The sequence below is a fragment of the Eschrichtius robustus genome, chromosome 20 (genome assembly GCF_028021215.1).
Source record: "Eschrichtius robustus isolate mEscRob2 chromosome 20, mEscRob2.pri, whole genome shotgun sequence".
Taxonomy (NCBI): domain Eukaryota; kingdom Metazoa; phylum Chordata; class Mammalia; order Artiodactyla; family Eschrichtiidae; genus Eschrichtius; species Eschrichtius robustus.
Window position 1 is genome coordinate 11138703 of NC_090843.1, and position 17116 is coordinate 11155818.

The 17116-nt window shown below is 43.8% G+C and overlaps 1 protein-coding gene across 6 annotated transcripts in view; it reads left to right on the top strand.

Moving 5' to 3' along the window:
• The window catches only part of RNF213 (ring finger protein 213), a 120284-nt gene that overhangs the window by 82749 nt on the left and 20419 nt on the right, over positions 1-17116 (top strand). For all 6 annotated transcript variants that reach the window (XM_068529486.1, XM_068529489.1, XM_068529490.1 and 3 more), the window contains 13 exons: positions 2022-2213; positions 2973-3118; positions 4187-4341; positions 5542-5748; positions 6089-6270; positions 7177-7297; positions 9731-9831; positions 9945-10127; positions 10872-11041; positions 11141-11240; positions 14881-14992; positions 15570-15783; positions 16030-16220. In XM_068529486.1, coding sequence (XP_068385587.1) covers positions 2022-2213; positions 2973-3118; positions 4187-4341; positions 5542-5748; positions 6089-6270; positions 7177-7297; positions 9731-9831; positions 9945-10127; positions 10872-11041; positions 11141-11240; positions 14881-14992; positions 15570-15783; positions 16030-16220 — 2074 coding nt within the window. The remainder of the gene's footprint in view (positions 1-2021; positions 2214-2972; positions 3119-4186; positions 4342-5541; positions 5749-6088; positions 6271-7176; positions 7298-9730; positions 9832-9944; positions 10128-10871; positions 11042-11140; positions 11241-14880; positions 14993-15569; positions 15784-16029; positions 16221-17116) is intronic.

Below are 17116 nucleotides of genomic sequence, written 5' to 3' on the forward strand. Positions count from 1 at the left end.
TTTCAAGACTAGCCCATGACAACCTCTGTGGCTGAGGCAGGGGGCACTTGCTCTGGATCCCAAATGGAAGATTCCACCCACCCCTGTCGGCAGGGTCGTCTTAGACCTGTGACTTCACCACTCTGGCCCTCAGTTTCTTCATCTCTGAGAGAAAGGATAACTCATCCGGAGGCGTGGATTCGGCAGGGGTGTGTCGCCTTCATGCCATTGGCAGGGGGGACACGTGGGAACATCCAGGGTTAAATGGACCACGTGAGCTTATTGATGTTGCGTTTGTGACTGTAGGGTTTTTCTGCTTCTGTGTTTTTCTGTAGTTACCCTTAATTTCTTTCCTAATTGTACCTTCTGAAGGAACTTTATAAGATTAGATTTGGACCTAGAATTATTTTCATTTCCCTTGGTTCCTCTGTATGGATTTTACTAAATGCTTGATTTTACATAAATGCTTCTTAAAATCTGTATTTTCAGTGTACCCTTGACACCACCCCTTCACTTACTGAACTTCCCACATTTGCTGGTGTTCAAAGGGTGTTCAGAGTGGCAAGGGCGGCCCCACTTGTCACTGCTGTGCTGTTTGCTGTGCGTCAGGACTGGCCTCCTTGCACTCAGGGGCCACCATGGGATTCGACCAGCATCAGAGTCCAGGTGGAGCTCTGGGGCCTGCTGGCCCGTTCTCACAAGGCTTTGGAGGCTAACTGCTCCCCGTCCATGTGTTTTGGATTTCAGTCATTTGCCCTGTTGGCATTAAATAATCCAAATTGGGATAGTCTTTACACAGTCAGCCCTCCATATCCTCAGGTTCCAAATCCACAGAGTCAACCGACTGCAGGTCGAAAATGTTCGGAAAAAAAAAATCCAGAAAGTTCCAAAAAGCAAAACTTGAATTTGCCACATGCTGGCAACTATCTGCATAGCATTTACCTTGTATTTACAACGGTTTACATAGTGTTGACTTTGTATTAGGTGTTATAAGTAATCTAAGGATGATTTAAAGTGTAAAGGAGGATGTGCATAGGTTATATGCAAATGCTACACCATTTTATATAAGGGACTTGAGCATCCTCAGATTTTGTATCTGTCAGGGTCCTGGAACCAACCCCTTATGGGTATGGAGGGATGACTGTACTAGGGTTTTTCCAGCACCCAAAGTCTGCACACGTGACCAGGTACAGCTTCCCGCATTTCTCCCTGCAGCCAGCTTTTACCTTTCACTCTCACAGTTTTCTGCACATTTCTGGTTCAATAGCCTTAAAAAGTATTTCTTTTTCTTTTCAAAATGGAACATGCATTTTTCTCCCCAGTATTAATTACCTAGTAGTAGATTTCTTTGGCCTTACCATAAGAATTTTTAAATGACTTAAGTTTATTTTTATTAAATAAAATATATTTTATTTTTATTAAATAAAATATATAAAATATGTTTTATTATTAAATATAATTGTAAGTGTAATGAGTTAATATAAGCAGTCAAGTTTATATATATGTGTATATACATATATATAAATATTCAGATCTAATGTACAAAACCATCAACAATGAAAACTAAGTTCTAGATATAGATATGCTTTCTTGTTTAACGTACCTAGAACGAATTTACTTTGGTCTCTTTATTCTATTCTATTCCCAACTGATTTTTTTTTCTTAAAATAATATTTTTTTCAAATGAATTTGGTCATTCTTTTCTTTATTTATAGAGTCTGGATGACTTGTTCTGGAAAACAGCTATATAACAAAATAAAACAAATACTACTTGGCCTTTTCAACGAACTAATTCCAGTTTATTAGAGGTAGAATTAAGGACCTTTCCAGTTCTGCCTCTAATCTTATTTCGATTTGTAAGTCTCTCTTCTAGTACTTAAAAATGATGTAAAAAACATGAAAAACACAGCTATAGTGTAGGAATAGTAGAGCAGATGTTTTGTTACTGCCAAGAAGGCACAAAATGTGAAAAGGATGCAGGCATCACAGTGTGATCTGTGGTCCCTCAAACCTGAGCGGGCCTGCTTCTCTCCCACACATAGGCAGACCATCTGGAAGCGGGTCCAGGGTGCTGTGACTCCCCTCCTGGCGAGCATGATATCTTTCTTGGACAGAGATGGCAACCTTGAGCTGCTGGCCAACCCACATTCTCCGTCCTGGGCAAGAGATCTTTGGATGTTTATTTTCAGTGACGTTAAGCTTCTGAACATTCCTCTTGTGGCAAATGATACAAGGTGAATAGAAGACTTTCTGTTCATGGGAAGGGAAAAAAACCCATAACATAGCAACAAACTTAATAGGCTCTCCCAGGTGTTTGATGAAATACAGTTATGGGTTTTAGAATCACATTTAAGTTGGGTTTTTTGGTAGCCTGAAGGGTCATGGCATTACAGTAACAAAAGAGTTGACGCGAGTTCTGAGAAATAGGTGTTTCATTCTCGGCTTTCCTCATTTCCCTGTTCTCAGAGCACCCTTTGCAGTTAAAATGGCCAGCTTCCACCTCGTCTACACTGGCGAAGCTGCACGTAGGAGAGCGTTTGTGTTGATTTTCCTGCTCCTCCTGCCAATGGCGGGAACCACAAAGCCTATCCCTAGACCCGATCTTGTGTAACTCAAGCTCAGCTGGCCTGCCAAAACCTTCCTGTTTGGATTTCAGGGGGCTTCGATTCTCTTTGCATAGGTATAGGGTAAGGGTGGGTTCAGACATCACCAGACTGGTTCTGCCCAAGACTTCAAGCAACCTACTTGACCCCTTCCAGCCGTGGTTTGTTTTTGTTTTGTCTGTAAAACCAAGAGATGACATAAGATCATCCTTGAGTTCCTTTATAACATAAAGCTGAGCTGTTCAGTAGACCAGGGGACTGTCTTTGTAGCCCACTAAGCCTCCCAGTTCTTAAGGATGGAGAGGAATTGGCATCAGGAGTGGATCTCGTCTTGTGTCTTGAGTGCCGTCTCACTAACCACATTCTTGGTCCTTGTTTGGCCTATTGCAGGTCTAAAGGGGAGATGTCCTACATCATGGTGCAGAACTACATGAACCTCTCGGAGGACACTTCCAACAGTGTCCCATTTAGCTGGAGAATCAAGGACTATCTGGAGGAGCTGTGGGTCCACACTCAGTACATCACGGGAGATGAAGGTGAGCCCAGCGATGGTGGGAGGGGACGTTTTCTGGCAGGAGGAGACCCTGCTACCCTGTCATAGGTGGTCATCCCCATTCTGAGTGTCCTGGGCAACTAGGGCACCAGGACTCAAAATGTCCCCAGCTGGACCCTTCTCAGCAACTGCCAGTGACCAGAGTAGAGTAATACCTTTGCCCAAACTGAGCCATCAGTGTCCTCCTGAGTCACAGGGCACCTTGCTTTGTTGTCAGGTGCCAAGTAGTCTGGCCACAGGCATTCCAGGAAAACCAGTGGTCACACAGCACTTTTGGGAAAGTCATCTTTCATGCATGAAGTAATCTTTTCAAAGTTTATGTATAGTATTGCTTTTTAAAAATACAGGACAAAGATGGTTACTAGACTTGCGGTAATCATTTCATAAGGTAGGCAGATGTCAAATCCCTGAAACTAACATAATATGATATATCAACTATATTTCAATTTTTTTTAAAAAAGGAAAGATTTCTTAAAAAATACTGGTCAAAATACTTGAAGATGAGCTTATTTTTCTAGGTAAGCATTCTGCCACTCTTTCTGAACAAACCTGAAGCAGTCTCTCTCCTGAAGAGAGAGTATTTCTCTTTCTCATACCATATCCTAACTGACCTTACTTTCCTCTAATAGCATGTGACTTGGGGGCCAGCACTCCATCCACTAGAAGGCAGATCTTTTTGGTTTGAGCAGCATATGACCCCAGCCCCTGGAGGGCAACCCGCTCATTCCTGGTTCGCTTGGGTCCGGGGTTCCCAAAGCACATTATGACTTGGTAGAAATAAACTTGGTCTATCCCAGTTTGTGTTCTCTTTGGGGCTAGCTAGGCTTTTATGACCGGAATGGAACATTCCTTCTGACCTTGTTTCTGTTATTCCACTGGGAAGATATCTAAAGTGTCCAGAAATGATGATAAAATGATAAAAAATGATGATTAAAAAGGCAGCCTTTTTAGAACCGTGTCCATGTCCCTGCATTCAGCGGGTAAGAGGAGTCATGGTCAACATCCTCACCCCAAGCCGTTCTCCATCTCCCCCCTCACCCACCCCCGGCAGGACTGGCAGAGAAGTTAGTGGAGCTCTTTCAGCAGACCCCACTGGGCAGGTTTCTTGCTCAGCTCACTGTAGACCAGCGGCAAGAACTTCTTCAGTGCTACCTGAAGGACTTCCTTCTCTTGACCATGAGAGTGTCCACTTGGGAACAGTTAAACGTAAGTACTGACTAGGGGGCAGGGTGAGGCTGGTATAACGTGGACAAGATGCCAACATGGGAACTTTTCCTCAACTACTGGAGCTGTAGTGTTCGTGGAACAGAATGTGGTCCAAGAGGACAGTGGTATGAGAAAATGCCACTCACACCCTCAGAACCCTCGGGGCTGGATGCTTAGCCCACTGCCCAGCGCCCCTAAAACATGGAGCTTTTATTAACAGGAAGAAGACCTCCGATTTCCTGTGACACCTTCTTTTTAAATGTTTAGTTTTTCTTGAAGAAACTTAGGTAAATATTTAACTGATCACAGCAAGGTAATAATAATAATAACCAAAATTTCAATGGAAGTATTGAAGATTTCAAACTTCAGTACCTAAAAAAGGAAACTGACAGATTTGAGGAAAACACACTTACAACCAACATGATTAAGGGTTAATAAAGTATTCTTAGGATACAATAAGAAAATCTAATTTTTAAAAATGAGTGAAAGTTATAAATTAACTATTAACAGAATAATTATACAGATGTCCAGAAAACACTGGAAAAAGTGCTCAGCCTCACTAGTAAATCAACAAGGCATGAACAACTTTTAGATACGATCTTTACTTGTCCTTGTGGCAAAACTGGTTTTTAAAACAGCCAGGAGTTCCTCCATTGCCAATGGCAGTGTGAACGGCATGGTGCTTCTGGAAAACCATCTGTCGGGATGAATGGAGAACTTCACAAAATCTGAACTGGAGAGTCTGTCCTGAGAACATTGTCGGAGACGTGGACAAATATTTATTCACGGAAATGTTCTTGGCAGTTTTATTTCTAAAAACAGAAAATTAGAAACAGTGTAATTGTCTTAAAATAAGGGTTGGACAAATGTTTGTACAGCCATTTGACTGGTTATTGCGCAGCCATTAAAAACGATGTCTTCGAGCATGCTCGTGATAGAGAAATGCTTATAATGTAAAGTGGAAAAAAATCAGGAATACTCTGTGACCCTAATTTGGGGACCACAGGGAGAAGAGGTATGGATCCAAAAACGTCTAGAAGGGATGACACCAAAAAGTAAACGAGGGATACTAATAGTGTACGTCGTTTTTAATTTTCTTTTTTGTCATTTTTGAATAGTTCCGGTTTCCCACAAGGAAAATATATCTTTTTAAAAAAAATAATTTACAGGTATATAGTAAAAGCTTGTTTCTCATCCCAGGTTCTGCAGATGGCTCTGGGGTCCTGCATCAGTCAGCTGAAGGCAGGAAGGCCAGCGGAAGAGATCTCCTTACCGTCCGTGCACCTTGCCTACCAGCATTTCAGGAGCCGGCTACAGAACTTCTCCAGGATCTTGACCATCTACCCCCCAATTCTACAGAGCCTTACAAAAGGCACCCGGAACCACAGCTGGGCTGGACATGAGATGGTATGGCCCCTCTTAGGGACATCACGTGCCTGCAGCCAGGCTTGGCCTCCTCAAGCGAGTGGGCGGTTGCTCCCACCGCCACCCTGGGTAGGGAAAGCTTATGGACCACGTTCCAAATGGGAAACGTCTTCATGGGGCAGACGTGTCAGTGTGGCTCCTCAGTTAGAATGCATCTAACTCATGCTTCCTAGATCCCAAGACAATGAAAGGTGAAGCTACAAGCCTGGAACACAAGAACACACTGGGCTAACAGCCAGGGCCTCCGACTTAATGGTTAGAGCAGCCCAGTGGGGGTCAGGGGACAGGCTGCTCAGTCACGGGCCTGTTCTCTGCTTCCCAGAGCCTGGATGTGTTCGCAGCAGTGGCCTGTAGTGAAATGCTGACAGAAAACCTCCTGAAGCCCAGTCCCCAAGCTTGGTTACAGACGGTGAAGAATCTTTGCATGCCGCTGGAGCTCCTCTGCTCAGATGGGTACCTGCAGGGCAGCGGGATGGCGGCCAGAGCCGTCCTCAGGGACGTCAGGTGAGACCCAGGAGTCCCGGGCACATCAGAGAGAGAGCAGATGCTCCTGCCGCAGGAAGTGGGCCTGTCCTCATTCATTCTTTTTTTTTTTTTTTTTTTAAAGCTATTTTTTTTTTTTTTTAAATTTATTTATTTATTTATTTTTGGGTGTGTTGGGTCTTCGTTTCTGTGCGAGGGCTTTCTCTAGTTGTGGCAAGCGGGGGCCGCTCTTCATCGCGGTGCGCGGGCCTCTCACTATCGCGGCCTCTCTTGTTGCGGAGCACAGGCTCCAGACGCGCAGGCTCAGTCGTTGTGGCTCACGGGCCTAGTTGCTCCGTGGCATGTGGGATCCTCCCAGACCAGGGCTCGAACCCGTGTCCCCTGCATTGGCAGGTGGACTCTAAACCACTGCGCCACCAAGGAAGCCCCTCATTCATTCTTTAACGTCTCTTGAACCCTTACTAAACGCCGGGCATCATGATGATCTTAGAGAGCTGTGCATTCAGGGAGTGCGTGGAGTGATGGGGGTGATAAAAAGGCGAGCAGATTATGATGATCCTGAGGGAGAAGAAGCAGCTGCAAAGGACCCCAGCAGGGCAACAGAGAGGGAACACACAGGCTAGACTTCCCAGGGGACAAGTCCTGTGCTGGCCTTTAAGGGTGAGGTGGGACTCACCAGACATAGGCAGAGGCGTAGAACTTGAGATGTCCCAGCTGAGAGTCTGAGGGGAGGGGTGGAAAGAGACGAAGTGTGTGGAGGTCAGGGAGCACATCACAAAGGGCTTCTACCTAATTCTTTCACCCACCTTCACGCCCGGTCCTTTTCTTATCTTTCAACTCCTGTGCCTTGGAACTGCCTCCCTGCCCCTCTTCATTCGTCTCAGGAGCTTTTGTCAGAGCTGAGTGAGGGACCCCCTCTCTCGACAGAACCCACTGGAATCGCATTTTCTCCATTGCGCTCTTTGTGGAGCATGTGCTCCTGGGGACCGAGAGCTATATTCCTGAGCTGTGCAAGCTGGTGACGGAGTATGTCTTCTTGCTGAACAAGGTGAGCGTGAAGGCTTGGCCTGTCAGGCACTGGTCTGCCTCTTTGTAAGACAAAGAACAATTGAAACATGACCTGACTTTTATCATCTTGGTGGTATATCCCCTTTCTGCTCTGAGAGTTTCATCTGGAAGTGCGAAGGAAAGTGATTTCATCACATAGGCCATTAAAATTTTGGTGTTTAATATTTTAATATTTACCCTCTCCTGAGTGTTAAGTCAGGGTGTGTCATTTAGGGTTCCTTGCAGGAAAAGGAACTATTCATGCAGCAAGTACACTTGGGAAACCTTTGGGAGGACTGTAGGGTGGGCTCCAGCCAGGCCTCCAGTGGCCCCAGACCAGGTCAGCCGCCTGGCCCGCGGAGGGAACTGCTTCCCACTGCCACGGTCAGGAAGGGTGTTGGAGAATGCTTCTGGGCCTGTGGACTTCCAAACACAGTGCTGTCGGTGGGACCAAGGGGACAGGAAGCCCATGTCTCTGCCCCTCTACACCCTTTATAAAGTTGGTGACACACAGGATAGTACCCTGTAGAAAAAGTGACTGTCCTTTCAGCATCAGTGGCCACTCAGGGAAGACACTGTCTGCCCACTGGGAACCTCACACAAGCACTGCCAACAGCTTTGCTGTACAACCTTTGGAATGTCCTTTTGTGACTGGCTTATTTCACTAAGCATCGTGTTCTCAGGGTTTATCCACATTGTAGCAGGTGTCAGAATTTCCTTCCTTTTTAAAGCTGAATAAGATTCCACTGTATGGATAGAGCACATTCTGTTTATCCATCCATCTGTTAATGGACATTTGGGTTGTTTCCACCTTTTGGTGATTGTAAATAATGCTGCTCTGAACCTGGGTGTACAAGTATCTGTTTGAGTCACTACTTTTAATTTTTTGGGGTGTGTACTTAAGAGTGGAATTGCTGAATCATATGGTGATGCTATGTTTGACATTTTGAGGAATCACCATACTGTTTTCCACAGTTGCCACACCATTTTACTTCCCCACCAGCAATGCCCCAGGGCTCCAATTTCTCCACATCCCTGCCAACACTTGTTATTTTCCATTTTTTTAAATAATAGCCCTCCTAATGGGTATGAAGTGATATCTCATTGTGGTTTTTGATTTGTATTTCCCTAATGACTAGTGATGTTGAGCATTTTTTCATGTGCTTATTGCCTATTTGTATATCTTCTTTGGAAAATGCCTATTCAAGTCCTTTGGCCTTTTTTCAATCTTTTGATTAACAGATCAAATTTAGCAGGGTATTAAAAACTAATATCATTGCCAAGTAAGGTTAATCCTGGGAATTCAAGGATAGCTCAAAATCATAAAATCGATAAGCATCATCAGTTACATAACAAATTAAAAGAAAAACTCCAAACGATTATTTCCAAAGGTACAGGAAAAGCATTTGATAAAATTTATAATTTGGTACAAAGATACTCTTGCCAAACTAGGAATATATAGGAACTCTCCTTCAGCAGATAATGCCCAAGGGGTATACCTAATAGAAAAACATCTATAGCAAGCATCATACCTAACCAGAAAATTCCCTAAGCACAGCCATTAAACTCACTATCTTATATCATTAAAGATGTGCATTTCCTAAGAAACAGTGTTTCCACTTCTAAATATATATCCTAGAGAATTTTCCCATTTGTACTCAGACACATGGAAGAATGCTGGGTGCAGAAATGTTTGTAATTGCAGGAAATTGGGAACATTCTAAATGTCCATTAATGGGAAAACAGGTGACCAGTATATTCATCAACAGGTACCATACAGCAGTTAACATGAATGATCTGAACCTACTTGTATCAACAAAAAAAGCAAGTTGCAGAAGCTTAGGTACAGTGTGATGTCCCTGATAGAAAGTTTACAACATTCAAAGCAACAAGATTTTTATGCATGCATCCAAATCTAGTGGAAGTGGGAATTTAGGAATGTGATTCTCTGGGGCTGGGTGAGGGGTGGGGGATGGAAATATGATCAGAAAAGGATACACTTGGAGTTGAAGCTGCACCTGTAACGTTTTGTTTCTTTAGAAACTGATAAAGCACATATTCAAAAAAAATGCTATGATTACTTAAAGTTTGGTGGATACGCAGATGGTCATTATATTATCCTTTATAGTTTGAAATATCTCATAACGGGAGGAGGGGGATAGACCTTAAAAGAAAAAGAGGAAGAGGGGAAAAATCAGAAGCCGAGAATATCGACCTTCTCCCCAAAGCAGCATAGTCACAAAGGGCATTCAAAGTTAAAGAAACTGCTAAATAAATAAAAAAAGCCTTGCACTGCAGACACCAGAGCCCTAACTGCCCAGCTTCGCCAACAGCAGAGGGGATGTGTTTTGTTGCCTTTGTTGCCTGGCTTGACTCCTGCCCTTCCTCACTGCTAATTAGCTTCCCTCCTCCTCCCGCTGCCTTTCTCCTTCAGTGCCTGCAAGAGGACTCTGACATCAAGACTCACAGGCCTTTCGTCGCAGTGATGACCACTCTTTGTAAATGTAAGGACCAGGTCAGCAAGAGCCTCACCAGGTGAGATCTTGGGTTTGGGATCTGCAAAGGAGAGAATTCAGAACCTTTTGTATTTTTTGCTTCTCACGGCCAGCTTCTCTGCTTCAGAATTGGTCACCCTTCTTGGCTTCTAGGTTTGGGGTGAAGCCGTGCCCCATCTGCCTGGGAGATGCACAGGATCCTGTCTGCCTGCCCTGTGACCATGTATTCTGCCAGCGCTGCGTCAAGGTTCACATCACCCAAGGGCAGATGGGATGCCCCTATTGTTTAGCTGAGTTGCCAGACAGCTTCTCTCCTTCTGTTTCCCAGGAGCACCGGTAAAACACCCTTTCTCTTGAGAAAGCTTCCTCTTATTTCTTCCTTTTTTGCAAATACAGTGTTCAGAAATATAATTATTAATCTTAGAAAGCCTGACAGAGAAGTGTTCTAAGAAAGACAACTAACTGCTTATGTACCTTTATAAACACCTAGTGTCTGAAAATTATCCTCTCCTCAAGACATACATGTGTACAGATTAGGGAGATAGAAAAATTAGAGGAAATAAACCAGAAGGTCGTAAACTAAATAAAGCCATCACAAGAGACTCAAAGAATTTAGATGCAACTGGTTTATCCTCTTGATATGTAAATTTGTATCCTCTTGATATGTAAATCCATCCATGTTCTATGTCCTGAGGATAAAGCTAGCTCTTATCTGGCTAAGTGCCTTTCCGGGCAGTAGTTAAAATTAGCCTAAGTGGTTGGTTTTCCTTCCCATTTTCCTCCATTCTGATGCCTCCTGAAAGTGGAGCCCAAGGCAAACCCAGTGGATGGGATCTTTGAGAAACTCTTGGGATATGAAGGCTATTGCTAGATGGTCCAAATGATCAAAGTGTTTCTCAAAAGAGCCAAGTGTATGTACTGTCTGCAGTTTTGGAGACTGGTTCTAATCAATGTAAGGAGATACTTGCATCTTTTAATTAAAAAAAAAAAATGCTGTCCAAATCCCAAAGCACTCTGTAGGGAGGGATTCTGGAACACATTCTACAAGCCTTTTGACTGTGGTTTTCAATGATTCCCAAGGGAGGTCATCGAGAAACATGCTCGCTTCCGGCAGATGTGCAATAGTTTCTTTGTGGACCTAGTTTCCACCATGTGCTTCAAAGACAATTCTCCACCTCAGAAGGATGTGGTCGATGTTCTGCTGTCTTTACTCTTTGTAGAGAAGGAGCTCTTCCGAGAGGCTTCCCAAAGTGAGTGGCTTTCTTTCTATAGACTTAAAAATTCAGTTCTTCATCTCACTCTTTATGTCTGATGTGAACGATGATCTACCTTTCTCCTTCTGGTTTAAGGACGCCGTGAACACACAAAATCTCTTTCTCCTTTTGATGACGTTGTGGATAAGACCCCTGTCATCCGCTCAGTGGTACTGAAACTGCTTTTGAAGTACAGGTGAGCACCACGAACTTGGATTTGCCTCTAGCACGCCTTGACTTCTTTTTATTCTCCTCGTGGCTTTTTCTTTGCTGCCAAGCATTCTTTGCAGAACCTGTAGCTAGTTCATGATTTGGGGAAGCTTTTTCAGCAAGAGACCCCCTTGTTCCTTTATCTGTATGGGTTGTGTCCTTGACATATTCACATACTGGCTATGGGTTCAGTATGCCTACAAGCACGTGGTTAGGAAGAAGACAGATTTGGGGGAAGGGTGCAAGGTGTTGTGACATGTGCGGGAAGTTGGGAGTCAGGAATCTGCGGTTCTCATCTCAGTTCCACAGCTACAAAGTTTTGTGTTTTTTTGGATGATAAGTTAGAATCTCCCCTCACCCTCCTTGCCCTTGATGTTGTCTAAGTTTTGCTTCAGCTCTTAAGTTTCTCTGATTCTATAAAGGGACAGAGAAGCCCATATGGTGCCTCAGCTCAATGGTCTTGTCAAATTATGCTATTCTAGAAAATTCTTAGAAAGCTGATCTGTAGGGGGCTTCCCTGGTGGCGCAGTGGTTAAGAATCCACCTGCCAGTGCAGGGGACACGGGTTCAAGCCCTGATCCGGGAAGATCCCACATGCTGCAGAGCAGCTAAGCCCGTGCACCACAACTACTTGAGCCTGCGCTCTAGAGCCCGCGAGCCACAACCACTGAGCCCGTGTGCCACAACTATTGAAGCCCGTGTGCCTAGAGCCCATGCTCCGCAACAAAAGAAGCCACTGCAATGAGAAGCCTGCGCACCGCAACGAAGAGTAGCCCCTGCTCGCCACAACTAGAGAAAGGCCGTGCACAGCAACAAAGACCCAACGCAGCCAAAAATGAAAGAAAGAAACAGAGAGAGAGAAAGAAAGAAAGCTGATCTGTATTCAGAAGGCTCTTTTGGAAGATACTCGGTATCCTCAGCCTATGTTCTGACTTGATAGAGTACACCTTGAGGTGATGGCAAAATCAAGATGCTGGAAGAAAAGTTCCAATAGAAACAACTGTTTCTAACTTAAATGTCTGAAAGGTGACTCAGGATAGAGATTAGATTTACATTTAAGCATAGATCTGCTGCAGCCTTGTCCACGGACATTTTATTTTGCTTCTATTTTTTCCCCCCATTATTTCTGAAATAGTTTTTTCAAACAGGATTCCTGGAGGATTTTCAAATAAATTACTCTTAAAATACATTTTCTGGGCTTCCCTGGTGGAGCAGTGGTTGAGAATCTGCCTGCTAATGCAGGGGACACGGGTTCGAGCCCTGGTCTGGGAAGATCCCACATGCCTCAGAGCGACTAGGCCCGTGAGCCACAACTACTGAGCCTGCGCGTCTGGAGCCTGTGCTCCGCAACAAGAGAGGCCACGATAGTGAGAGGCCCGCGCACCGCGATGAAGAGTGGCCCCCGCTCGCTGCAACTAGAGAAAGCCCTCACACAGAAACGAAGACCCAACACAGCCAAAAATAAATAAATAAATAAATAAATTAATTAATTAATTAATTAATTAATTAATTAATTAAAAAAAAGAATCAGTCCGGGGCTTCCCTGGTGGCGCAGTGGTTAAGAATCCGCCTGCCAGTGCAGGGGGCATGGGTTCGAGCCCTGGTCCGGGAAGATCCCACATGCCGCGGAGCAACTAAGCCTGTGTGCAGTAACTACTGAGCCTGCGCTCTAGAGCCTGTGAGCCACAACTACTGAGCCCGCGCGCCTAGAGCCCATGCTCCACAACAAGAGAAGCCCCCGCAATGAGAAGCCCGCTCACCGCAACTGGAGAAAGCCCGTGCGTAGCAATGAAGACCCAGCGCAGCCAAGAAGAAAAAAAAATCACTCAGACCAGACTTAGACATACTTTGTGGAAATGTAGGCATCCATTCTTTAGGCAAACCCGTGCGTGGGACAACATTGACGAGACTGCAAATAACACTAAGATATTATCTGGCTTTTTCAACGTGTTGATATTTGTTGATATTTAATGTTACTAAAGTAATGAAGGGTGAATCTGCTAGCATCTTAGCATGAGGAAAACCCTGGTAGTGGCCATTGTTTCCGTCACCACCAAGCACATATAGTTTTTAAAAATGCCAATTTCACTTAATGTCCTTGACGAAGCTATAAAAATTCTTAATTTTATTAAATCTCCACCTTTGAGGATATGACTTTTTAATATTCTGTTGAAATGAGAGATACACACAAAGCACTCCGGCTGCACACCAAGGTACAGGGTTATCTCAAGGAAAACCACTCATGCGGTTTTTGAGTTACATGCTAACTTGGCTGCTTTTTCTGTGGAATACCACTTGTACTTGAAAGAATGACTGACAAACAACACTTATTCAGACTTGGGCATTTGGCAGGTGTTTTCTTGAAACCAAGTGATGTGAGCCTGTCACATCAAGGAAGACAACTGATGGTTTTGTTGCTAATGATAAAATTCAAGCTTTTAAGCAAATATTAAAATTTTGGAGGGAATTCCCTGGTGGCCCAGTGGTTAGGTCTCCATGCTTTCATTGCCAAGGGCCTGGGTTCAATCCCTGGTTGCGGAACTAAGATCCTGCAAGCCATGCAGTGTGGCCAAAAAAATAAATACATTTAAAAAAAATTAAAATAAAAATTTGGAAAACTTGTATCCTCCACCGGGAGCCTATCAGCTTTCTAATACGTACAGACCTTTTGATGATAATAAATGTGAGGTTTTTAAAAATATATCATAAAATAAAAATGTGTCAACATTTGCCAGGTCTGCACAGCTCAGTGAGCCGGTATTTTTGAAGTGACTGATGCTTGATGTCAGAGAATTTTGCATTGATCAAAAAGAAATCCATTTGAAGTGCACTGCAGACCATTTGATTTTAATGTAGTTGACTATGAATAGTGCATTGATAGGGTTTCAGATCGCACATTGCAACTAACCTTTAGAAATGATCATTTATCAAGTTTTGGTGTAGTGTCAAAGGAGAATATTCGCAGTTACCTGAAAATGCTACTAAAATATTTCTCCCTTTTCCAGCTACATAATGTGTGAGACCAGATTTTCCTCATATAACTCAATATAGTGCAACCAATTAGAAGCAGAAGCAGATTTGAGAATCTAGCGAACTTCTGTTAAGCCAGGTGTTAAAGAGATTTGCAGGAATGAAAAACAGTACCGCTCTTCTTACTAATGAATTTTTGTTTTGGAAAAGCTTTTTAAAAATATTATTTATGTTAATATGTAATGAGTTTAGTATGGTTATTTTTAATGAATTGATAAATAATTTCAAATTTTTTCAGTTTTAATTTCTAATACTGTAAATATCAATAGATGTAATCCACAGAAACAAAAGCTCTCTGGGGTTCTCAATAATTTTTAAGTCTGTAAAGGATTCCTGGAGCCAAAAAGTTTGAGAACAGCTAGTCTAAAGTAGGGAATTTTATATTCCTCCAAGTTAGTGCTAGAATAGTCGTCATAAAATCGTGTTACAAACTATACATACACATGTACGTATGTATCTATATATAATTATACAGGAAGGGGGGGATGGATAACAGGCAGATAGATACATACATACATACCTTTTTTTTTTTTTTTTTTTGGCAAAATGAGTTTCCAGACCTGAACTAACCAGGTATAATATTTCTCCTTCCATAGCTTCCGTGAAGTGAAGGATTATATTCAGGCTTATTTGTCCCAGTTAGAAAAGAAACCATTCCTGGCTGAAGATAAAGCTGAATTGTATGTGCTCTTTAGCAACTGCCTGGAGGTAAGCTGATTATCACCTCCCTGCATTTCTTTTTCAAACTCTCCAAACCATGTGGTTTATGTGATGGAATAGTGTTTTTCTGAAAATTTACAGAGTATAAATTAGGTGGTAACATTAACAGATGCTCTGCTCCATGCAGGGGAAAAAAAGTTTCAAAAACATTGCTTCTGCCCTCAGCAGTTGTATATATTGGCATTTATGTGCATGTGCATGAGGGGAAAAAAAAGCATAGAAGAATATGCCACCAAAGTTGTCTACAGGTGGTGAGATTGTGAATACTTTTAATTTTTATTCTCTTCATATTTTTCTTACTCCCAAAAATCTTAGAATGCGTATGAAAAAGTAATATTAGATAAAAAATTTTTTCATCATAGCTTTTCTTTTTCCCCTCCTTCTTGCCACTAAAATAAAAAGGGGTATTAGTTTTCCGTGCTTCAAAAAATGTACACTCAAACCCACAGCACTGTTCTTTATCCTTCCTGCATTCTCCACGACCACACTGTAGAAATTGCGAAGGTGGGGGAACTCGCAAATAGAAAAGAATGATATCCTTTCTTTCTGGTTCTATGTTCCCTAGGATTCAATACATGAGAGGAATAATACTTTCTTCATAAGTGATGAATTGAAATACCTAAGAGAGGAAGGCCAGTTCCTTAAGACGTACCGACCGGTGGGATGCAGCCGAGAGCCCGCTGGCAAGGCCTCGGTGGAGTACCTGCAGGAGATGGCCCGCATCCGCCTCTGTCTTGACAAGGCTTCTGAGATCCTCTCTGAGTTTCAGGACGGCTCAGGCAGGTCTTCTTCCCAAACTTTCTTGACCACAGGCCGGGAGCCCCCATGATTTAGAAATTCAGGAAGTGTGGGAAGCTGGTTCTCAGAGTAATACTGGTCTGTACCGTGTCCCCTTTCTTCTAGATTAGTTCTTTCACTGTGAATTCCTAAAGGGGAGGCCCCGGAGCTTTTACTAGCCTCTGTTCCAGACAGTTAACTAACAAGTACCCTTAGCTGTCACTCAGCCTTTCTCGTTGGCTCTGCAGAGATGGCGGAGGAGAAGCGTCGCTACCTGCGGCAGGTGGAACACTTCTGTGCCCGGGTCCAGAATGACTGGTACCAAGTATACCTGGTGAGGAAGCTCACTAGCCAGCAGGGGATGGAGTTTGTGCAGAGCCTCTCGAGACAGGGCCATCCGGCCCACTGGGTGTTTCCCAGGGGAGTCATTGCACAGCAGGTAAGAAGGGTGGTCCCGGCAGTCCCTGTGATGTCTCAGCTCCGCCGCCCGCCCCCCAACCCCAGGAGCAGGGCTGCTGCTCCTGCATTCCTCCCTGACCTTCTCCCACATCCATCACGGAAAATGTGTGCATCTGTTCTGGTCTTCTCCTCTGTCTCTGTGCTTCGGTTGATTGACCCAGCTCATGATCACGTTTAGACCGCCTGCCTAGGGGAAGGATATGTGTGTGCGCGCGTGTGTATGTGTGATGTGTTTGTCACCTACCTGCACAGCATATGTAGGCGTCACTTCTGATAGAATTTGACACAGGGAAAGCAAAAGAATGATTCTGCGGCTTTGGCTTTTAGCAAATTAAAAGTCATTCAGCCAGGGATTTCCCTGGTGATGCAGTGGTGAGGACTCCATGCTCCCAATGCAGGGGGCCCGGGTTCGATCCCTAGTCAGGGAACTAGATCCTACATGCATGCCGCAACTAAGAGTCTGCATGCCGCAACTAAGACCTGGCACAACCAGATAAATAAATAAGTATTAAAAAAAAAATTCCTTCAGCTTTCAGAATAAGCCCTTTTTATCCTTGGCAGGCGAGATAGGAAAGGACTAAGGATGACAGAGTTGCAGCCATTTTGGCTTCAGGGCTGCTCAGTGGTCCTTTCCTAGTGCTCAGAAATGAATGAATTTTTACTGTCCTGGTGTTACAAAAACGGCACTAAAAATCCTGGCTTTTTGTTTGCTCCCAACTGGAGCTTAGGGCTAACGTATTGAAGTCCTTCGGTGCTCTACTCTGAGTGCAGAAGGAAAGCAGCCACAAGGTCACCTCCCCCAGATTTTCACCCACTCCCCGCTCTTCATCTGTTGAGGAGGAGGTGCTTCCCAGACAGCAGTGGGATGTCATGCCT